A 24,601-nucleotide genomic window follows, 5' to 3' on the forward strand; every position below is an offset into this window, starting at 1 on the left:
TATACAGGGTTCGTACGGGTGCTTCAAAACCTTGAAAATGCTTGCATTTTAATATTGTGTTTTCAAGGTTTGAAAAATGCTTGAATTTTGGGTGAAGTGCTTGTAAATGCTTGGAAAATGTTCATCACATTTGTCGGCAGTCTGACTCAATAGGCTAATTAAAAAATGGGGAAAAATAAAAAAGGTTTCCTTAAAAATGAAAGCTACACGCTCGATCTGTTGGCTTTGCACGAGCCCTTACATTAGGTTGTTGTCATGTATATACGGCTCTGTGTCGCCCCCAAGAGGACAGTGGTGCAAATGACTAATACAAACTTTGGATAAAAGGTGGACCAAATCCACGTGTAGCCTGCTGCAAAGTATGCAAAAAGGAAATCCAACATAGTTCGATGTATCTTTTGCTCCATTATTTTGGTTGTCTACTTAACTTGTCTGACTACCTCAGTTAAAGCAAACAAGTTACATTTTGTCGTTTTGGTTAATTGCATTAAAATGGTTACATTATTGGACTTGTTTGTATTGTGAAGGTCATGTAATGTATAATTTGTAACCTTTTTCACAACTTGGAGCTGAGTTAATATGAATGATTTTGTAGTTTTTACACAACATGGTTGTATACATTTCTTGCTCTATTATTTTCCTTGTCTGGCTACCTCAGTGAAATCAAAAAAAGTTAACTTTTGTCTTTTTGTTCATTTGTTATCATAGCCACAGTTATAAGGCTAGATATGCTTAATGAAAGGTGACTGAGGTGTAGTGAAAACAAACAAAATATTTCCTTTAATTGTCTTATCCTTATATTAATGTAACAGTTTTGTTAATAAATGAGTGAAATTGACATTTTGAGGGTGCGTGTATTTATATCACATTATGCAGTTTACAAGCACAAATACGGTGTGAATCAATCCGTGCTGTTCGATGTCATTGAGTGCTGTAAGTAAGAAAAAGAACAATAAATTAGAAAAACAACACAAATGGAGACACCAATTACATTGAATAGTCTACAGAAACACTGCTTCATTTTCTATTTCCCATTCAGTTAATGATAACTGCTGGTTCAATGTTAGGCTTAGGTTTTAGCCGATTTTCCGTATTTTTCCTACAGACAGCATTTGGTGACCTCAAACAACAAGGCTATGGATTGATTCACATTGGTTTTTGCCTTTTGAAGGGTACTGGAAAAACTGGAACATTGGTCTTGAAAGTCCTTAAAAAGTGCTTGAATTTGGCCTTGGAAAAGGTGTACGAACCCTGGATATAGTCAACCAGAGTTGTGGTTGCTCTCTCAGGAAAACACTGCCCTCTAGCGTTTTGAAAGACCATTGCAAGTCACGCGTCAGCCCCCGCGGAAGAGCTATAAACAAATCAAGGCTACGTAACGCGAAAGCATATTTACGTCATAAATGACTAATTTACCGACTGTGGTAACGTATTGTGTCATTTCGAGATTTCAGATGTCATGGCTGTGTAGTTATTGTAATATTTTCTCTTTAGATTTAAATTAACTAATTGTCATAGCTGGTTACTGTCTACCAGTGTTCAGAAAAATGGCATTACTTTTTCTAGTAACGATTAGGGTTGTGCGGTATACCGGTATTGGTATACAGTAGTTCCTCAATACTAATGAATCATATTCGCGATACTAATGGATCATATTCGATACTACCGGTACCGGAAACTTCTAAATCACGAATCCTCGCCTCCATGGCGACAAATAAAGTACGTTTCTTACAAGTATCATCCCTGAAGGACGAGAAATAGCTAAACATGTTTCACTACACACCGTAGCTCACCGACGTCAAAATGTAAACAAACGGCATTGGTGGATCCACACCTAACATCCACTGTAATGATACCAAGTACAGGAGCGTATCTAATCGATACTACTATGATTACAGCAATATTTTTTAGCATGACAAAATCTTTTTTCGTTAAAAAAAAAAATTATATTATGTTTATAAACTCAGGAAATACGTCTCTGGGCACATGAGGACTTAAATTATGACCTATGTATGATCCCGTAATGACTTGGTATCGGATTGATACCTACATTTGTGGTATCATCCAAAACTAATGTAAAGTATCAAACAACAGAAGAATAAGTGATTATTACATTTTAACAGAAGTGTAGATAGAACATGATCAAAGACAAAGTAAGCCGATATTAACAGTAAATGAACAAGTGTAGTAATAATTAATTTTCTACCACTTGTCCTTAATAATTTAGACAAAATATTAGAATGGAAAATGACACAATATGTTACTGCATACGTAGGCAATTAAATTAGGAGTCGTTGTTTGTTTACTTCCTACTAAAAGACAAGTTGTCTCGTATGTTCACTATTTTATTTAAGGACAAAATTACAATGAGAAACATATGTTTAATGTACCTTAAGATTGTTTGTTAAATTAAAGCCAATAATGCAGTTTTTTGTGGTTCCCTTTATTTAGAAAAGTAGCGAAAAGTATCGAAATACATTTTGGTACCGGTACCAAAATATTGGTATCGGGACAACACTAGTAACGAGTAATCTAATTAAGTACTTTTATATACGTTAACAACGCCGTTACCGATACATTTGATGTAATGTGGCACACTACTTTTAATGTGGACAAGACAGCTTTAGAATCCCAGCGAGTTCACCTCACAAGGTAGCTCTTAAGTAGTGCAAGAGGTAGCCACCGCCCACGCCGCTACTACTACTACGGGGGAATAATCAACATTCAATAAAATGTCAATCATCAACAATAACAATCCTACAATACCCCGTTTGGAGAGACACAGCCATTGTTCTGTATAAACTATTAATGGAAACATTCCACAGGCGCTGCCGTCAGCCATCTCCTCCCAGTCCGCAGGCTAACAGTGCTGAGCTAAAACAGCCGATGAGCGCGCCCTTTTAAAGGCACACATTCACACACTCTTCTCTCATGAAACATCTCTCAACCGCGTACACCAATTATATGAACGTTGCAAAAAAAGGAACATATTTATTTATTTCCTAGTATTTAATTCCACCTATTAAATAATAATTCCATTGTAATTAGATTACTGTTTCAAAAGTAACTGTAATTTATTACCATTTTAAAGTAATTTTCCCAACGCCGCTCTCTATTTAAAGGTGTTGTAGCCAGACTTCTGTAAAATAAATACATGTATTCTTTTTTGTTTTGTTTTACTCTGTTTAATTAAAGCCAGCGTGGCGGTTAGCGTGGCTCGTTTCCTCCTGCTCTCTCTTACTCAGGGTGTCACATGTTTAGCTGGTCCTCCAGTGATAGTGGTACTTCTTAAAATGTTGTTTATTTGCCAGAATGAAGGCAAAGATTGGGCAGCAAGGTGTACCAGGGGTTAATGTGTGTGACCCACAATATGAAAGTCATGGGTTCAATCCTCAGGCTCGGGATCTTTCTTTGATCTAACTTTGATGCGGCCCACCCTGTTTATTAGTGATGTGCGGATTGTTACTGAAATATCGATACAGCCGATACCAGATTTTTATGCTGTAATATTGATGGTGCGTATCTATATACTGTATGTATGTATATGTGTATGTAGTGTATATACTGATGGGATCCAATGGGCATATGCACCCCCCCACACGCCTTCACCACAGCTTGATTCCCCTTAGGGGCAATGGACGGCTGAGTAGCACTTAAACAGCAGCAGCCGCCCTCCGTAGCTACCACTCCCTCCCCTTTGTTGCAAGTTTTGTTGATTCTATGTAACTTGTTCATGTGTGCTATGGCTATGATGTTTTGTCCTTGGCCTCAGTCTGGACCCCCTACCTGGAGTCCAGCCTTTTTACCCCCACCCCCCTGCGTTTACCTGTTTCTCTCCTTTTTTTTGTAAGGGTGCGGGAAGTTAGTCGACCCGTCAGCGATCCTTTTTTCTGTCTCCCTGTAATGTTTGTCTGATCTTGACTGGGATTGTGCTGAAAATCTCAATTTCCCCTCAGGGATTAATAAAGTACTTCTGATTCTGATCATGTGTACCATTAACAGGAACACGGTATAAAAAAGTAACTCAACTTGTGAATGAGGCAATGTGTCCATGTTGGAGGCTTTTTTTGAGTGTCGTTTACATGTTCAGTATTTTCACATTAACATGTCCATTTAACTGAAGTGTGAATTACTTTTTTATTGTAATAGTTCTTATTCATTCATTTATTTTAATGCTTTTATTATTTTACTTATCAAATTTTTTTGTGGTTTGAAACACCATTTTTTGTGTACTTTGTATGATGTCCTGTTTTTTTTCTGTTGCGTTAGCCTGGCTATATTGTTATTCATGCCGCTACCTCAATTTAGTTCAGCGATTGAAATAAGTAAGTCATTTGTGTCATGTATTATTTATCCTATGAGAAATGTTATTATTTGAAATACAAAACTTTTTAAATTTTAGCTGCATATATTGGTATTGGATCGGTATCGCCGTTACCAGCCTGAAGTGTCTTCGATATCAGATCAGAAAGAAAATAAGTGGTATCGCACATCACTACTGTTTATAGAAATATTACAGCAAGTATGTCCACAGTGAACAAACATAGCTTTGTGCATTTCTGCTTGTTCGACGTTATCACGGTATTTTTTAAATAACTATTTCCTTCTGTTCACTACTTTAGTTTTACCTCTCTTTTTAAAATGGAGCTGTTCTGTGCTTTTCATGCTGTGATTATGTACATGGTGCGTTGCGTCTTCATGTTACGACATTCTGTGTATGTGTTTAAGGCTAGTAGTTAGCACTTGAAGTAGCTGTAAGGTAGTGACTAAAACAGCTCGTTAAGACGACAACTGGATCCCTTCTTTTATTGTTACATCGACACATGACGCTCCAGTACATACTTTGGTTTTTGCTAGTCTGTAGTATGTCAACAGTGAAATAATGCATCCACCAAAAACTTTACTTATTTTCCATTGTAGTTTTCAGCCTGAATAGCACACATAGAAAAATACCTTTGTTTTTTCCCACAGCCTCCTGGAGCAGAAAATGTTAGAAATGGAGATGAAGCACCAAGAAGCGTTGGAGACGCTAAAGCAGGAGAAAGGGAGCCTCCAGGTTCTGGTCGGGAGGCAGAGCGGGGTTATCAAGGAGCTGGAGACGCAGCTGAGCAGCACCACAGGAAACAGCACTGCCCTGCAAAGGCAGCAGCAGGAGATGATGGATACTGTCCACAACCTACTCAACCTTTGCTCCAAAGATGGAGGTAGGTCGAATGGACCTTAGCACTGTCACCTTCATTTTTTTTAATCCCAGAGGATAATGTTGCATAATTCATAGGATATTCGTTTGCTCTTCAGTGAGGTTGTCTTCTTTAATTGAAATGACTTGGATTATTATTATGATAGGTACTAGTATAAATGATAATAAATAGTCAACTTATTTATCTAGTTTATATTTGGGGGAAAAAAATGTCTGCCCTGTTTTCTTCATGGTAAAATCTCTACAGAAACGTAGTTGGTTACCATTTATTAATGCTTTTATTGTAAAAATTTTACTTTTTGAAACTTATACCGATAATTTACGTTATTACATTTTAAAGCATTTATCGGCCGATAATATCGGCGGCCCGATATTATCAGACATCTCTACTAATAAGCAATAAGGGTTAGGGTTAGGATTAGTTAACTCTTAGTTAATGGATTACTGGTTGTATAATAAGGCCATGCAGAATAAGGCATTAATACGTACTTAGTAATGACTAATTAAGAGCCAATATGTTACTAATTTGCATGTTAATAAGCAACTAATTAATGGTGAATATGTGTTCCCCCTACTAAAGTGTTAGCCAAAAATTATTACTAGTCAAATATGCGGAAAAAGACGGGACTCATATAAACTGATGAAAAATAAGTTTACAATTATGCAAGTGCTAAAATAAATAAATCTAATAATAATAATAATATACATAATAATAATAAAATCATATTAACTAAACTAAAAACTAAAATTAAAGGTCAAATAAAATTACAGCTTTTCGACTTTAGTCATAATTTTTGCGCTTAAGAAACGTCTCTATGACTTTAGCTCCAGACTTCTTCCGTTTGTCTGAGATCGTCATTGCAGTGACACAAGGTGAAAAAGTGTGTTACAACTGAGTAACGACGCGGCAAATATGGACCACTGCTGAGAAAGAGATGTTTTTTTTGCAGCCCTCTAGTGACTTAAATAATGTGGCAAACCACATTTATTTTTATTTTTGTATTTTTATTTTTTTATAAATTAAATCAACATAAAAAACACAAGATACACTTACAATTAGTGCACCAACCCAAAAAAACTCCCTCCCCCATTCACACTCATTCACACAAAAGGGTTGTTTCTTTCTGTTATTAATATTCTGGTTCATACATTATATATCAATAAATATCAATACAGTCTGCAAGGGATACAGTCCGTAAGCACACATGATTGTGCGTGCTGCTGGTCCACTAATAGTACTAACCTTTAACAGTTAATTTTACTCATTTTCATTAATTACTAGTTTCTATGTAACTATTTTAATATTGTTTTACTTTCTTTTTTAGTCAAGATGTTTTTAATTTATTTATCTAATTTTACTTTATTATTTTTTTAAAAAATGACCTTATCTTCACCATACCTGGTTGTCCAAATTAGGCATAATAATGTGTTAATTCCACGACTGTATATATCGGTATCGGTTTATATCGGTATCGGTAATTAAGAGTTGGACAATATCGGAATATCGGCAAAAAAGCCATTATCGGACATCCCTAGTCATTATGCTTTTTTTTTCTTCAACACTGATTATTAATCACTGCAGACTTCATGAGAGCCAACAAACATAATAAAACATCACTCACTGTACAAGGTCTGCTGTCAGTAGGATGCCGACTGCTCGGATGTTCATATATTCCCATTTAGGTGAAGAATGTTTCATAATCCTTGCGAAGAAACGGTGGGTCTGGCCAGTTCCAGGTCCCAAATGGCTGTCCACTCGACAGACCAGACCACTTAATATAAAACTTCAACGTCGCCGCTATAAATAGTCTGTCTGCGTTAGCGCTTATAATAACAATGTCACTAATACTTGGTTAATATTCAAGTCACAAAATGTAAATAGAGTATTGTTGGCGCTTTTTGAATGTTTATTTGTCCGATTTGATGGGCGGAAAAGTGAAGCTCCCTTTGGGTCCGCTTTGATTTTCCATCCATTTTCTACTTCTTGTCCCTTTCGAGGTGCCGGAGCCTATCTCAACTGCATTCGGGCGGGAGGCGGGGTACACCCTGGACAAGTCGCCACCTCATCGCAGGGCCAACACACATAGACAACATTCACACTCACATTCACACACTAGGGCCCATTTAGTGTTCTCAATCAACATATCCCCAGCTGCATGTCTTTGGAAGCGGGAGGAAGCCAGAGTACCCGGAGGGAACCCACGCAGTCATGGGGAGAACATGCAAACTCCACAAAGAAACCCAGAGCCCGGGATTGAACTCAGGACCTTCGTGTTGTGAGGCACATGCACTAACCCCTATGTCACCGTGCTGCCCCGCTTGGATTTTGATTAGGTTTTAATTACGTTTATTTAATATTTAGAATGCATTAAACAAAACAAATCCGTCGTCATGTCTTTCATAATGGTGTTGAAATAGAGATGTCCGATAATATTGGGCGATAAATGCTTTAAAATGAAATATCAGAAATTATCGGTATCTGTTTCAAAAAGTAAAATGTATGACTTTTAAAAACGCCGCTGTACGGAGTGGTACACGGACGTAGGGAGAAGTACAGAGCGCCAATAAACCTTAAAGGCACTGCCTTTGCGTGCCGGCCCAATCACATAATACCTACGGCTTTTCACACACACAAGTGAATGCAAAGCATACTTGGTCAACAGCCATACAGGTCACATTGAGGGTGACCGTATAAACAACTTTAACACTGTTACAAATATGCGCCACACTGTGGACCCACACCAAACAAGAATGACAAACACATTTCAGGAAAACATCCGCACAGTAACACAACATAAACACAACAGAACAAATACACAGAACCCCTTGCAGCACTAACTCTTCCGGGACGCTACAACATACACCCCCCGCTACCCTCCCCACTTGAACCCCCCCAAACCCCAACCACCTCAACCTCCTCATGCTCTCTCAGGGAGAGCATGTCCCAAATTCCAAGCTGCTGTTTTGAGGCATGTTAAAAAAAATAATGCACTTTGTGACTTCAATAATAAATATGGCAGTGCCATGTTGGCATTTTTTTCCATAACTTGAGTTGATTTATTTTGGAAAACCTTGTTACATTGTTTAATGCATCCAGTGGGGCATCACAACAAAATTAGGCATAATAATGTGTTAATTCCACGACTGTATATATCTGTATCGGTTGATATCAGAATCGGTAATTAAGAGTTGGACAATATCGGAATATCGGATATCGGCAAAAAAAACATTATCGGACATCTCTAATGTGAACTATAGGCAAAATTCCCAAAAAAGTGCAGTTCCCCTTTAAGAATACCTGAATGGAATGTTGTCCCTTTCCGAAATGATGATATTATGAACGGGTGGGATAGGCTCTGCATTAGGCATCAGCTCATTTGCTCTGAGGGCGGGGGGTCCCTGCAGAGGGACGGCTTGCTCGATGGCCAAGTTGTGAAGCAAGCAACAAGCCAAGATCATGTGGCAGACTTTGGTAAAAGTTACACTTGTTCCTACGTGTTGCATGTGAATGTCCTTACACACATATTTGATAAATCAGGCCGCTGGCTTGCACTACTACTCATGTTTATGTTTCGACAGATGCGAGCAATTGTCTCTTATCTCTCGGTTTGTAATAAACTCATTTAAGAGTATTTTTACGCTGATTTGTGATGACCCTAACCAGGTCCATTGATCCTCGTCAGACCGCGACGTGTAAGGAAAAGCTGTTGGCTGGCCTGTGTAAATCTTGAACTAATGTACAACTGACTTGTTTTGAAATGCTTGGATGTTCCAGCTTTTAACAACCCCGATGTTCACGATGATGACACCATTACGTAAATCTCAGCCCGTCGTAGGAAACGCGGGGAAGCACAAGTTCTGAGGCAATGAAAGCGTGGATGGAGCAAGAAATGTGGTTCTTGTTTTAAGCTGGCTGCTTCTGTTGTGGAGGCTTAGTGGCTTTCATGAACCAGTGCGATACTTGATTTGCAACAAAACTTTATTTATAAAACATCTGTGCGCACTTACTGAGAGAAACGTCAAGCAGGATGCCATTTTTAAAGGCAAAGGCTTATTGCATTCTCTCGCTTGAGATAATATAAACTGGACAAATTACCATTGAGCCCAACATGAGCAAAGGCCAATGCAGTGTGCCCATTTGAACAATGCCATCCCATGTGAGAATGTACATGATTGTGTTCTAGGGTTGTACGGTATACCGGTATTAGTATAGTACCGAGATACTAATGAATCATATTTGGTACTATATCGCCTCTGAAAAGTACCTAAACATGTTTCACTTCACAACGTAGCTCACCGGCGTTAAAATGTAAACAAATGCCATTGGTGGATCTACACCTGACATCCACTGTAATGATACCAAGTGCCAGGGCCGGCCCGTGGCATAGGCCGTATAGGCAAATGCTAAGGGCGCCGTCCATCAGGGGGCGCCACGCTAGTGCCACAAATGTTGGAGAAAAAAAAAAGAAAAGTTGGTACTATTATTTCTAAATACAAAAAATAATCCCACGTTAATAAAATGCAAAGTAAAGCCTATTTAATGCAAATATTATTTGTTACAACATTACCACATCAAAAAATCAACACAAGATGTCAAAACGGCCAAAACTGTCAGGTGCCCAGGGAAGAAAAAACAGAAAAGAAGAGGAGGAGAAACGAGAAAAAGACAAAGGTAGCAGGTAGGTAACGTTAGCCTACATGGAATTATTTGTCTGTTACAGAATGTGATAGTAACCTGGCTTTTTAGCATTAAGCTAATGTTACATGATCCGGCAATTGCTAATCAATAAATAGCTAGTTCTGTTTTAACGTCGAGTTAATATTGTGGAGGGGGCTAAATTGTTATGGAAAATAATAATGTAACGTTAGGTAATTACAGTACTCCCACCTTACATTCCTCAGGGACATTTGTATTAGATCTTTTAAGCAGGTGTTTTTTGTTTACATTGTTATTGCCTTCGGGTTAGCTAATGTTTGCCCTGCAGGTAATAGTCACTTTTCCACCCCTTTATATATTAAGTATAGTTGTAAGCCTAGTTGTTAAAGTGCACATCATTAATGTTAATTAAGCAATATCACATGAGAGGGAATGCTGTTTTTTAATTTGAGCACTGCTGTGATTCGGTTAAAGATAATCATAACATAACATTCTCATGTAATATGTTGATTTGCTTTCTTTAAGTAAAAAAAAAGGTCAAAGACAAAGCTATTCGGTTTCTTGTGAGTATATACACTTCACTGCCGATGTGGGGGGGCGCCACCTAAAATCTTGCGTAGGGCGCCAGATTGGTTAGCCTGCCAAGTACAGTAGCATATCTAGTCGATACTACTATGATTACGTCGATATTTTTTGGCATCACATCTTCTTTCATTTTTTTAAAATGTATATTATGTTTATAAACTCAGGAAATATGTCCCTGGACACATGAGGACTTTGAATATGACCATTGTATGATCCTGTAACTACTTGGTATTGGATTGACACCTAAATTTGTGGTATCACCCAAAACTAATGTAAAGTATCAAACAACAGAAGAATAAGTGATTATTACATTTTAACAGAAGTGTAGATAGAACATGTTAAAAGAGAAAGTAAGCAGATATTAACAGTAAATGAACAAGTAGATTAATCATTTTCTACCACTTGTCCTTAATAATGTTGACAAAATAATAGAATTGAAAATGACACGACATTTTACTGCATATGTCAGCAGCGAAATTAAGCGCCTTTGTTTGTTTACTTACTAATAAAAGACAAGTTGTCTTGTATGTTCACTATTTTATTTAAGGACAAACTTGCAATAAGAAACATATGTTTAATGTACCGTAAGATTTTTTTGTTAAAATAAGGCCAATAATGACATTTTTTGTGGTCCCCTCTATTTGAAAAGTACAGAAAAGTATCGAAATAATAATTGGTACCGGTACCAAAATATTGGTATCGGGACAACCCTATTGTGTTCTTTGCGAGAGTTGTTGCATCCGTCGCTTTGGACCAATTCCTTTGTATTAGTGCAGGTTCATGGCGTCAAAACGGTGACAAAATCCTCGCATGTACAAACCACACTAGCCACGTGGTCAACATTTACCCTAAAAAAAAAGGTTTAATTATGACGTGCATTTTTATTCTTTGAAACGGATTCGGACAACATCCTGTTGTGGCACAAAATATTATATTCGTAGCACTTTGGAGCGTTTAGACTGGCAAAAAAAGATATCCGATCTGTGGCCAATATCTCATTTTGAATATTCATATAACCTGCCGTTATCCACTTAGATATGACCATAAATATGTGAAGTTGTCCTTTACTTCAGAGTATAAGGTACAGATTGGTTGATTCACAGAATAATATCATCAGTGGGTAATGCGAATCATAAATATACATCATCATCATTATTATCATTATTATTATTATTATTATTATTCTGGGGGGCTAAGTACTCCCCTGTCTTTAAAGCCTATAGTGATGCTTGTTTCTAGCTTTAAGAGAGTCTTTGAATGCACCACATTAATGTGCAATATAATGCAAAAGTGAAACTTGTACAAACCTTTTTCCTATGCTGCCCCAGGTCGATTTATTATATTTTTACCTTTCTTTTATCATTTAATCCTTGTTCCAAATTGTTGGTGCTGTGTCTGAATGCTTAAAGGTGAACTTTGATGACATAATGGCATCTGAGTGAAGTGTTCAACGCTTGGTTTGCCGCTAGCTTTGCATATCTATGCATAATATAATATTTATAATATATATACATTACATCAATCGATCAATCTATTAAATATATTTTATATTTTATATTGCTACTAGGGTACATTTTTAGTCTACTTTATACTTTATACCATCCTTACACTTTCCATCCTTTGTAACTGAGCTACTGTGTGGAACAATTTCCCTTGTGGATCATTAAAGTTTGTCTAAGTCTAAGTTTATCTAGGTGGAAAGAACCATTTTTCATGTTTGCTCCGTGGAATGTAGCTAGACTTAGACATTCTTAATTCAATTCGAGCAAAGTTGTTATTGAAGTTTCGCTGCTATTTGTATTAAATATTAACGTTCCTGACATCGTTACATACTTAAATGACAGAAAAAAACAATCATCAAACTTAACAAAAGCCCAGTGGCCTTACCACATCCCCACTTACACCTCTACCTCGACAAAAGAAGACTTTGGTGCTGTTTCGACGCCGACACTACATATTCTGCAGCAGTGGCGGGCCTTGCGTTTCTCACCTAGGCCTTCAGTGATGTCCTACTTAGTCCGACTTCACCTCTCAAAATATCGTAATTGATATCACCACATGGACACGGCTGGAGACACTATATAGAAACCCACTTGCACACTACTGTCCATTCAATCCCCTCAACAGTGTACAACATTTCTATTTTTTTAGGCGCATTTAACATTCAATACACCCGCTTCTGCAATTAAAACATATCTTACGTGGTACTGTCAAAATTAAAATAATTGTATAAAACAAATGAAACATGAAAACAAATATTTCAACTCACAATTTGTAGGACCCATTCGATGCCGTATAAGCCAGTGGTACCACTCGTAGTCGGTTGTTGGTCGTAGTCGGTTGATTCGTGTGAAAGTGCTCTCCTTCTTTGTGGGTTAAAAAAGTGAGTACCGGTGCGTTTTCTGTGGCTTTCTATGGCTTGTATGGCTCCTGGCCACTTCCTGTTTTTGCAACTTGTGATTGGATACTCACTTGGGACTCCCAAGTGAGTATCCAATCACAGGACGCGTAAATGTCAGCTAGAAGGCCTTACTGACGACAACTCGTGATCTGATTGGCTATCACAATTGGCTATCAACTGTATGTGCCCGTTCACTTACAGTGCACAGACGCCCACATTGTTGATTCTGAAGGCCCCGGGCAGATTTGGTACAGCATGGCAACATAAGCTCGCTGAATTCTGATTGGATACAAACTCGAACCTAAAAACAACAGCACTGGAAGGAGCATAATATGACATGAAGAGAATATGAATATTTTTAGATACACCATATTGCCAAAAGTATTTGGTCACCCATCCAAATGATGAGAATCAGGTGTCCTAATCACTTGGCCCGGCCACAGGTGTTTAAAATCAAGCACTTAGGCATGGAGACTGTTTCTACAAACATTTGTGAAAGAATGGGCCGCTCTCAGTGATTTCCAGCGTGGAGCTGTCATAGGATGCCACCTGTGCAACAAATCCAGTCATGGAATTTCCTCGCTCCTAAATATTCCATAGTCAACTGTCGGCTTTATTATAAGGAAATGGAAGAGTTTGGGAACAACAGCAAGTCAGCCACCAAGTGGTAGGCCACGTAAACTGACAGAGGGGTCAGTGGATGCTGAAGCGCATAGTGCAAAGACTTTCTCCACAGTCAGTTGCTACAGAGCTCCAAACTTCATGTGACCTTCCAATTAGCCCACGTACAGAACACAGAGAGCTTCATGGAATGGGTTTCCATGGCCGAGCAGCTGCATCTAAGCCATACATCACCAAGTCCAATGCAAAGTGTCGGATGCAGTGGTGTAAAGCACGTCACCACTGGACTCTAGAGCAGTGGAGACGCCTTCTCTGGAGTGATGAATCACGCTTTTCCATCTGGCAATCTGATGGACGAGTCTGGGTTTGGAGGTTGCCAGGAGAATGGTAAATTTCGGAATGCATTGTGCTGAGTGTGAAATTTGGTGGAGGAGGAATAATGGTGTGGGGTCGTTTTTCAGGAGTTGGGCTTGGCCCCTTAGTTCCAGCGAAAGTAACTTTGAATGCTCCAGGATACCAAAACATTTTGGACATTTCCATGCTTCCAACCTTGTGGGAACAGTTTGGAGCGGGCCCCTTCCTCTTCCAACATGACTGTGCACCAGTGCACAAAGCAAGGTCCATAAAGACATGGATGACAGAGTCTGGTGTGGATGAACTTGACTTGCCTGCACAGAGTCCTGACCTGAACCCGATTAGAACACCTTTGGGATGAATTAGAACAGAGACTGAGAGCCGGGCCTTTTCGACCAACATCAGTGTGTGACCTCACCAATGCGCTTATGGAAGAATGGTGGAAAATTCCTATGAACACACTCCACAACCTTGTGGACAGCCTTCCCAGAAGAGTTGAAGCTGTAATAGCTGCAAAAGGTGGACCCACATCACATTGAACCCTTTGGGTTAGGAATGGGATGGCACTTCAAGTTCATATGTGAGTCAAGGCAGGTGGCCAAATACTTTTGGCAATATAGTGTATTTAGGGAAAGCAAATTAAAAATGACTTTTATCTTTAATTATGATCATGATTTCTGGTTATTTTAGGCCAGCAGAAAGGGCCTTGCTGGCCCTGACGGTCCACCACTGTTCTGCAAAAATGCTGCTGGTTTTTCTCCCCGTTTTTTGAGACTGCAATGGATGGCTGTCACACATGATTAATGCCGTATACGTTTCTCGATTTTGTAATTTTAATGGACCATGCAATAAAAGGTCACAGGTGAACTGACCTTGCCTGTAATCCATCTGTTTAGTCTGGATTTGTGTATGTTCCATTTAATTACCAGAGAGGCATTTGGAGACCATCCTGGCTTAGCTGTTGCAAATGTCCTTGCTCGGCCTCTTAAAGCAGGTCCAAATACAATACATAGGCAAATTGGTTTATTGGCTCCGTCAAGTTCAATGCAATCCACTGAAAAATGAATATTTCATCATTTTTACTCTCAGTCACATTCGATTGCGTCAATTATCATGTTAGAATCTCTTGCGGTGATAAGTGGCAGTGTTAACTAGAGAACTTCCTCTGGGGCTGCTGCTGTGTGGTGGGTCCTTCCCCTCCGCCGTGGCGCTGTTGAAGGTTGAGGCGGCTGTGCGGGTCAGAGGTCGCTCCTTTCCTCACCCCAGCCTGAATAAGTCAAACTGTAATAGTTCCTCAGGGATGCCTCGTCTGGATGAGGTGACAGTGGGTGGGAGCCGGATCTCGTTGATCATTTGACACACGAGACTCGCATTTAAAAAAGGACAGAGAAGCAATTGTTTTCATTTCTTTTGCTTATTGTTGTTAGAAGTAGATCAATGGTGCTCATGTTTGTCAGTATTGAAGACTAAGATGGATTTCAAGCATGGGCTGGGGGAAACTGCAATATATTCTGTTTAAAGAACCAATTATATCTTTACATTTTTTTATTTGTGCCAATTAGTTACCTAAAGTACAAACCCCAAAACCAGTGAAGTTGGCACATTGTGTAATTCATAAACAAAAACGGAATACAATGATTTAAAAATCACTTTCAACTTAAATTCAATAGACTGCAAATACAAGATATTTAATGTTCGAACTGAGAAACTTATTAACAAATAATCATTAACTCAGAATTTAATGGCAGCAACACATTGCAAAAACGTTGGCACAGGGGCATTTTTACCACTGTGTTACATGGCCTTTCCTTTTAACAACACTCAGTAAACGTTTGGGAACTGAGGAGACACATTTTTGAAGCTTTTTAGGTGGATTATTTCCCTTTCTTGCTTGATGTATAGCTTAAGTTGTTCAACAGTCCGGGTTGTCGGTTGTGGTATTTTATGCACTCTTTTACTATGAAGCCACGCTGTTGTAACACGTGGTTTGGCATTGTCTTGCTAAAATAAGCAGGGATGGCCATGATAACGTTGCTTGGATGGCAACATATGTTGCTCCAAAACCTGTATGTACCTTTCAGCATTAATGGTGCCTTCACATATGTGTAAGTTACCCATGTCTTGGGCACTAATACACCCCCATACCATCACAGATGCTGGCTTTTGAACTTTACGCCTATAACAATCTGAATGGTTCTTTTCCTCTTTGGTCCGGAGGGCACGACATCCACAGTTTCCCCAAAAAAATTGAAATGTGGAATCGTCAGACCACAGAACACTTTTCCACTTTGCATCAGTCCATCTTAGATGATCTCGGGCCCAGCGAAGCCGGCGACGTTTCTGGGTGTTGTTGATAAATGGCTTTGGCTTTGCATAGCAGAGTTTTAACTTGCACTCACAGATGTAGCGACAAACTGTAGTTACTGACAGTGGTTTTCTGAAGTGTTCCTGAGCCCATGTGGTGATATCCTTTACACACTGATGTCTCTTTTTGATGCAGTACCGTCTGAGGGATTGAAGGTTCTTAATATCATCGCTTACGTGCAGTGATTTCTCCAGATTCTCTGAACCTTTTGACGATATTACGGACCGTATATATGTTGAAATCCACAAATTATTTGCAATAACTCGTTGAGAAATGTTGTTCTTAAACTGTTTGACAATTTGCTCATGCATTTGTTCACAAAGTGGTGACCCTCGCCCCATCCTTGTTTGTGATTGACTGAGCATTTCATGGAAGCTGCTTTTATACCCAATCATGGCACCCACCTGTTCCCAATTAGCCTGTTCACCTGTGGGATGTTCCAAATAAGTGTTTGATGAGCATTCCTCAACTTTCTCAGTCTTTTTTGCCACTTGTGCCAGCTTTTTTGACACATGTTGCAGGCATCAAATTCTAAATGAGCTAATATTTGCAAAAAATAACAATGTTTTCCAGTTAGAACGTTAAGTATCTTGTCTTTGCAGTCTATTTGATTAAATATAAGTTGAAAAGGATTTGCAAATCATTGTATTCGTTTTTTATTTACGATTTACACAACGTGCCAACTTCACTGGTTTTGGGTTTTGTATTTTCCCCAAAGTTACGTACGTGACATGCACATAGCGGCACGCCCGTACGGGCAAGCGATCAAATGTTTGGAAGCCGCAGATACAAATTAAACAAAATGCTTATGGCAACATTCTGGTTGCGTACTCACGGTACCGCGTCTGCGTATCCAACTCAAAGTCCTCCTGGTAGGAGTCTCTGTTGTCCCAGTTCTCCAGAGGCCAATGGTAAAGCTTGACTGTCATCTTTCGGGAATGTAAACAATGAAACACCGGCTACGTGTTTGTGTTGCTGCAGCCGGCCGAAATACACCGCTTCCCACCTACAGCTTTCTTCTTTGCTGTCTCCATTGTTCATTGAACAAATTGCAAAAGATTCACCAACACAGATGTCCAGAATACTGTGGAATTTTGCGATGAAAACAGACGACTTAATAGCTGGCCACAATGCTGTCCCAAAATGTCCGCTACAATCTGTGACGTCACGCGCAGGCGTCATCATACCGAGACGTTTTCAGCAGGATATTCCGCGCAAAATTTAAAATTGCACTTTAGTAATCTAACCCGGCCGTATTGGCATGTGTTGCAATGTTAAGATTTCATCATTGATATATAAACTATCAGACCGTGTGGTCGGTAGTAGTGGGTTTCAGTAGGCCTTTAAATTTAACAAGAGAGAGTGGTTGTAACACGGCGTAAAGTAACCTACAAGACCGCTGTCTTCGCCCATCTCCTCTGCGTCCATCTCCTCTGCGTCCTCCTGAAAGAGCCGAAGTCGTCTTCTTTGCCGTGGGTGGTCCGACCTTTCAGGAGCCGGTTAGTGGTTATGGGTTTCTATTGCCTGCGGTAGCGGTTTCCTTTTCAATGGCCAGACTGATCGTCTTTGGCTTTGGGGCTGGGTCTTGTGCATTTTGATGTTTCTTCTCCACGTTAAATAAAATGTTAACTGTTTTTATTTTATTTTTTATAAATGGCTGTGATGATAATGTGAATGAAGAATTTCTAATCACTGCTATGTTGGAATTCTTACTAATATTGATCCTTTTGTTGATTTTATTCATTTTTGTTTGACTACTTTTGGATCGTTTTGTGTCATGTTTGTGTGTCCTCTCAATTGATTGCTATTCTGAATGTTGCTGGGCCGGGTTTGGTTTTGGAATTGAAATTGTATTATTATGGTATTATTCTGTATTATTTTGTTGGACTGATTAATACAAAAATAGATAAAATATAATAAAACGCACTCACACAATTACAGTGTTCCACCGAGACTCGTTCGGCAACGTTATTGATCTGATTTGACAAGGCTAAATCTATTGGTGGCATGTTAAAGCTTGTGAACTTGGACAATCCATACATTTCCCGCAGCAGTGTATAAAGCGCAGGGTTCAAAGCATGGGGGAAAAAAAAAAGTAGCAACTTATTAAAGTTAAAGTACCAATGATTGTCACACACACACACACCAAGTGTGGCGAAATTATTCTCTGCATTTGACCCATCACCCTTGATCACCTCCTGGGAGGTGAGGGGAGCAGTGAGCAGCAACGGTGGCCGCGCCCGGGAATCATTTTTGGTGATTTAACCCCGAATTCCAACCCTTGGAAGCAGGGAGGTAATGGGTCCCATTTTTATAGTCTTTGGTATGACTCGGCCGGGGTTTGAACTCACGACCTACCGATCTCAGGGCGGACACTCTAACCACATGAACCGGAAATGACAGTTAATTCAAGGATTCTTGATACTTGGCGCATACATTACAGCCCAAAACTTTGGACACACCTTCTCATTCACAACACAACTGATGGTCCCAACCCTATAGATAAAGCAAGAAATTCCACTAATCAACACTGATAAGGCATGTGTACATGTGGAGTTATGTACTTAACAAAAAAAGGTGAAATAACTGAAAACATGTTTTATATTCTAGTTTATTCAAAATAGCCACCCTTTGCTCTCATTACTGTTTTGCACACTCTTGGCATTCTCTCGATGAGCTTCAAGAGGGAGTCACCTGAAATAAATAAAGTACACAACTGATGGTCCCAACCCCATTGATAAAGCAAAAAATTCTACTAATCAACCCTGATAAGGCACACCTGTGAAGTCAAAACCATTTTAGGTGACTACCTCTTAAAGCTCATTGAGAGAATGCCAAGAGTGTGCAAAGCAGTAATCAGAGCAAAGGGTGGCTATTTTGAAGAAACTAGAATTTAAAACATGTTTTCAGTTATTTCACCTTTTTTTGTTAAGTACATAACTCCACATGTGTTCATTCATAGTTTTGATGCCTTCAGTGACAATCTACAATGTAAATAGTCACGAAAACAATGCATTGCATGAGAAGGTGAGTCCAAACTTTTGGCCTGTACTGTATTTCATAACTCGACAAAATCTTGTGGAAATTGGGTAACTGTACAGGTCCTGTTATCACTATAGTGTTTCCCATAGCTTCATATTAGGGCATCGCCGTCTTAATTTGGATTTAATGGAGTTCCAAAGGTTTGTGTCGATGTACGTCAGCGACCAATGACGCACCAAAACCGTAAGCCTGCAATATTACCAAAACTAGTTTAAATAACAGTCCCTTTAAACAATAAAGCTGATAAATCGTATGTGAGTTGCCAAGGCATGATTACTTAATGTGCTCGTTGCTAAAGACAGGATTTACAAACTGCAACAACGCTGTGCTAGAACAGTCTCTGCAGCGACCACTTGGCAAGGAGTGTAAAAAAAATGACGTTTTTAATCACAGCTGATAAACCACTAGATAGAGTGACGTTTTTAATCACAGCTGATAAACCACTAGATAAAATGGTTTATCAGCTGTGATTAAAAACGTCCTTTTTTTTACTCTCCTTGGCAAGTGGTCGCTGCAGAGACTGTTCTAGCACAGCGTGGTTGCAGTTCGTAAATCCTGTCTTTAGCAACGAGCACGTTAAGTAATCATGCCTTGGCAACTCACATACGATTTATCAGCTTTATATATTAAATATATTGACATGAAATGGTCATCGACGTAAAAATCGAACGTAATGCGGGCTCATTTTCCTAATAACATGCTGACTCATGTCTCGGGCTAGCCATTTCATTTTTCTCAACACTTATAAACTTTTCCCCCCCCCGGCAATCGCCCATGGACAACTTTTCCATATGCGTCTTCCAATATTGCAGTGCAAACAGATATTTTTGATGTGGCGAGATGAAGCAATTTGTTTGAACAGTGTATTCATTACCCAGAGCTCATTAGAGTGCAATGAGCCGCACACTGCCATTAAAAGTAATTGACCACAGCTTTGGAACACTCTTCAAAAACTTTTTTTAGCAAGCTAAATAATTTATTTGTTTTACAGTTTATTGTTATCTCATTGAATTAGCGTTATTCATCATTTTTACTGCTTCTTTGTTCGACGGAAATTAGGCTTTTTATGCTAAGACCTAAAATGGAATATTTAGTATGCAATTACATCACACAAGCCTAATACTTTGTATTTCCTGACAAAACTTTAAAACTGTATGTTCAAAAGTCAAGTCCAACTGGTGCCAGAAGGATTGGTCATTTAATCGGTCAAACAGCTGGTTAAGAACAGTCCTCTGCGATGAACCAACCATTGTATGTTCCAGGTCTATTCAAGACGACCGTGCATAGTTACAGAGCTTTAAAGTGCATATACACTGTCAAATTGCAGATATTTCCAATCGAATCATCTCATTACTTTCTATATAACAGTACTTCTCAAGAACTAGGGAAGGCGCGGTGAGGTGTCACGAGGCGTGACAGACCTTCAGTATTAGTGTTTTTAGTCATGTTTAAACAATAAACAAGGGTTCCCGCTAGGTGGCAGCAGTGCTCAAACTAATCAACAGGCTACCTTTTCAACCTATTAGAATGCATGCAGAATGCTGGTGCTAGCAACTAAGACAGAGGTTTGTACAAAACCCAAAACCAGTGAAGTTGTGTAAATCGTAAATAAAAACAGAATACAATGATTTGCAAATCCTTTTCAACCTATTTTCAAATGAATAGACTGCAAAGACAATATACTAAACGTTCGAACTGGTAAACGTTGTTATTTTTTGCAAATATTAAAGCTAATTTCGAATTTGAGGCCTGCAACATGTTTTAAAAAAGCTGGCACAAGTGTCAAAAAGACTGAGAAAGTTGAGGAATGCTCATCAAACACCTATTTGGAACATCCCACAGGTGGGAACGGGTGGGTGCTATGATTGGGTTTAAAAGCAGCTTCCATGAAATGCTCAGTCATTCACAAACAGGGATGGGGCGAGGGTCACCACTTTGTCAACAAATGTGTGAGTTAAAGTTAAAGTTAAAGTACCAATGATTGTCACACACACACTAGGTGTGGTGAAATTTGTCCTCTGCATTTGACCCATCCCCTTGATCACCCCCTGGGAGGTGATGGGAGCAGTGGACAGCAGCGTAGCCGCGCCCGGGAATCATTTTTGGTGATTTAACCCCCAATTCCAACCCTTGATGCTGAGTGCCAAGCAGGGAGGTAATGGGTCCCATTTTTATAGTCTTTGGTATGACCCGGCCGGGGTTTGAACTCACAACCTACCGATCTCAGGGTGGACACTCTAACCACTAGGCCACTGAGTAGGTAAATCGGTTCTCGTATTATCTTTTAACCTGCCCATTGTACAGCACTTTGGCTACCCCTGTGGTAAATTTTAAATGTGCTTTATAAATAAAGTTGATTTGATTTGATTTATCAACAACACCCAGAAATGCCGCCGGCTTTGCTGGGCCCGAGCTCATCTAAGATGGACTTATGCAAAATGGAAAAGTATTCTGTGGTCTGATGAGTCCACATTTCAAATTGTTTTTGGAAACTGTGGACTTTGTGGCTTCCGGACCAAAGAGAAAAATAACCATCCGGACTGTTAACAGGCGCAAAGTTCAAAAGCCAGCATCTGTGACGGTATGGGGGTTTATTAGTGCCCAAGGCATGGGTAACTTACACATGTGTGAAGGCACCGTTAATGCTGAAAGGTACATACAGGTTTCGGAGCAACACATGTTGCCGTCCAATCAACGTCTTTTAATGGACGCCCCTGCTTATTTCAGCAAGACAATGCCAAGTCACATTCTGCACGTGTTACAACAGCGTGGCTTTGGGTACACGGACTCGTGTACATTCCGTTCATTCTATTTCCAATTTTCTTAAATGCAAATTAAAATCAATCAATTAATTTTTTCTATTTTTATTTCTGAAACAAAAGTTGGACAACTATTTAATGACACTTTTTCAAAACGACAATAGAACTCCTGCTGATCAAAGATGTTACCGTTATGCTAAAACATGCTAAACGCAAAGGAAAAGCTAAAATACTGCTTTCAGTTCAATTTGTCATCACACATAAACACTCATTTTTGCATTTTGGATGAACATTATTCGATTTTTGTGTTTATTTGGAAAAAAAAAAATCCATTAAAGAAAAACCGCACAAAATCCAATTTTATGGCAATATTTGAATAAAAATCAACCCTTTTTTGTTTGTTTTAAAATCTGCCATATATAATAAAAATCGAAAAAGGCCCTAATTTTGTATTTTGATTTGCGTTTCAGAATTGGAACGAGATTGAACGGAAGGTACACCGATCATTTTAGCTTTCCCTTTGCTTTTAGCGTGTTTTTAGCATAACGGTAACATCTTTGTCCAGCAGGAGTCCTATTGTCATTTTTAAAAAGTGCCATTAAATAGTTGTCCAACTTTTGTTTCAGAAATGAAAATTGAAAAAAATGGCCCGAAATGTGTTTTTTGATTTGCATTTAAGAATTCGAAATAGAAATGAACGGAAGGTACACGGACCACAAAGGTATGTTTATTGATTAGTGTCCCCACCTGTTGCCGCCACCAATCACGCCCCGCTAAATAACCGTGATATACCGTATTTTTCGGAGTATAAGTCACACCTGCCAAAAATGCATAATACAGAAGGAAAAAAACATAGATAAGTCGCACTGGAGCCCGGCCAAACTATGAAAAAAACTGCGACTTATAGTCCGAAAAATACGGTACTCACCCTGCCAGTCCGTGCGGGATTCCATTGTTCGCCTTTTTGGACATCCTCACGCTAATACGTTATTTTTCGGTTTTGTTCTACACTGAGACTCTTGAGTTTATCACCGGATATCTTCTCGTGCAGATTCTCCGCCGTATGCTATCTTTTGTGTTTTTGCTTAGTCCAAGGATTAAAATTCTAACCTGCACGTTGCATCCTGCCTGTCCTTCCGTCTCCTGGGATCACAACACCCATCGCGACCAGAATGTGACAAATGCTTAATAATGCGTACCTATTATGAAAAACGTTTATCTATCTGCGATTAATTATTAGTGAACTATGGACAAAATGAGAATAATCTCAACTTAATATTTTACTGGTTTGACAGCAATAGCTTTCAAGAGTAATTATTCCATATGTAAGGGTGGAGAATAATGGATAGCACTGATTTACGGTAACACTGTCTTAGTGTTGCTACGCGGTAATGTTTTATGTAATGTTGAGAGTAATGCAATCGTGTTTTTTTTGTTTTACAAAAAAATCCAATGGAATAGCACTTATCGTGCTTTTCATCCCTCAAAACGTGCTTGAAAGAATTTGACTGGGTCACGTCCTGAATCATGCTCATCTGTACTTAAAGACTGATTACGCTCACATGGGAGCAGTGATGTCTATAGTGGTCCATTCAGCTCCAATTTTCACTCCTCGGTTCCAGGACTCGGGCTCATTTGGCCTGGGCTCTGATTTATGCAAACACCCAGGGCCTATTGGTCTTTTCACATGAACCCCCTGATGAATAAGAGTCCCAGCAGAACCACTAAATATTTTACTGCAAACAAATATTGGGACATAAATAATATTTGGAGATCTGGGCAGCGAGCGGTACAAAAGGACCAGTCTCATAGCGGCACTTTGAGTCCCCGAGCGGTTTTTCTTTCACTTTGGGAACCCGCAATTGTGATTGTGAAATAATCGTCAACACTAATTTGAGGCCAAAAAAGCCCTCCGCCGGCATTAACCTCCCAGGCTCCTTCAAAGTGCCCCGCTGTCTGCCTGCTTGGGGTAAATTACTGCCCGACAGGCCTATCCTTTGTTGTATTAGAGTCTGGGGTGCAAGGGCCCCGCAGTGTCGACCTGTCACAGCAGGAGGGTTTTGTCACCGACACTCAATACTTTTTCAAAACGACCAAATACTGTAGTAGACCCAAATAAATGACCTACTTCCAAAGGAGGGGTCCTTTGTGCAGACGTGGATCAAAGCATAAGCAAAGGATCGCTGACGCATTTCACTTTTCTAAAGACATCTTCTTTGACTCCTCAATTATAACAATAAAAACAATGGGGTGAAAACTGACACGAACCCGCTAAGTGGGAGGAGAAAAAAGGTACACGAGAAATTTCCATCGCTATAACAAGGCTCGGAAAGTAAATACAAAGCACTTGTTATAACAGGAACTTGAAATTTATAGCTTGTAGTATTTTGTCCATCGCCTGATGCTTGGTCTCAAAATAGTGCTGCCATAATTATCTGCAGATGGAAATGGATGCAGCTGGTCTGTCAGACTTGGAAGAAAGAGCTGAGGGACGCAGACCCTGGACCCCTATTCTTCTGCTAATAAGCTAGTTGACCTCGAGATTTTATCGGGAAGTTACGGGATACTCGCTGCGAGACTTTGCCGTCCGTCTCCGGCCTTCTGGTTCACCGACCAG

The 24,601-nt window shown here is 39.4% G+C and overlaps 1 protein-coding gene across 2 annotated transcripts in view; it reads left to right on the forward strand.

Moving 5' to 3' along the window:
* Positions 1-24,601, forward strand: part of angpt1 (angiopoietin 1) — a 208,506-nt gene that overhangs the window by 108,388 nt on the left and 75,517 nt on the right. For both annotated transcript variants that reach the window (XM_062029975.1, XM_062029976.1), the window contains exon 4: positions 4,972-5,204. In XM_062029975.1, coding sequence (XP_061885959.1) covers positions 4,972-5,204 — 233 coding nt within the window. The remainder of the gene's footprint in view (positions 1-4,971; positions 5,205-24,601) is intronic.

This window comes from Entelurus aequoreus, linkage group LG20 (genome assembly GCF_033978785.1).
Source record: "Entelurus aequoreus isolate RoL-2023_Sb linkage group LG20, RoL_Eaeq_v1.1, whole genome shotgun sequence".
NCBI lineage: Eukaryota > Metazoa > Chordata > Actinopteri > Syngnathiformes > Syngnathidae > Entelurus > Entelurus aequoreus.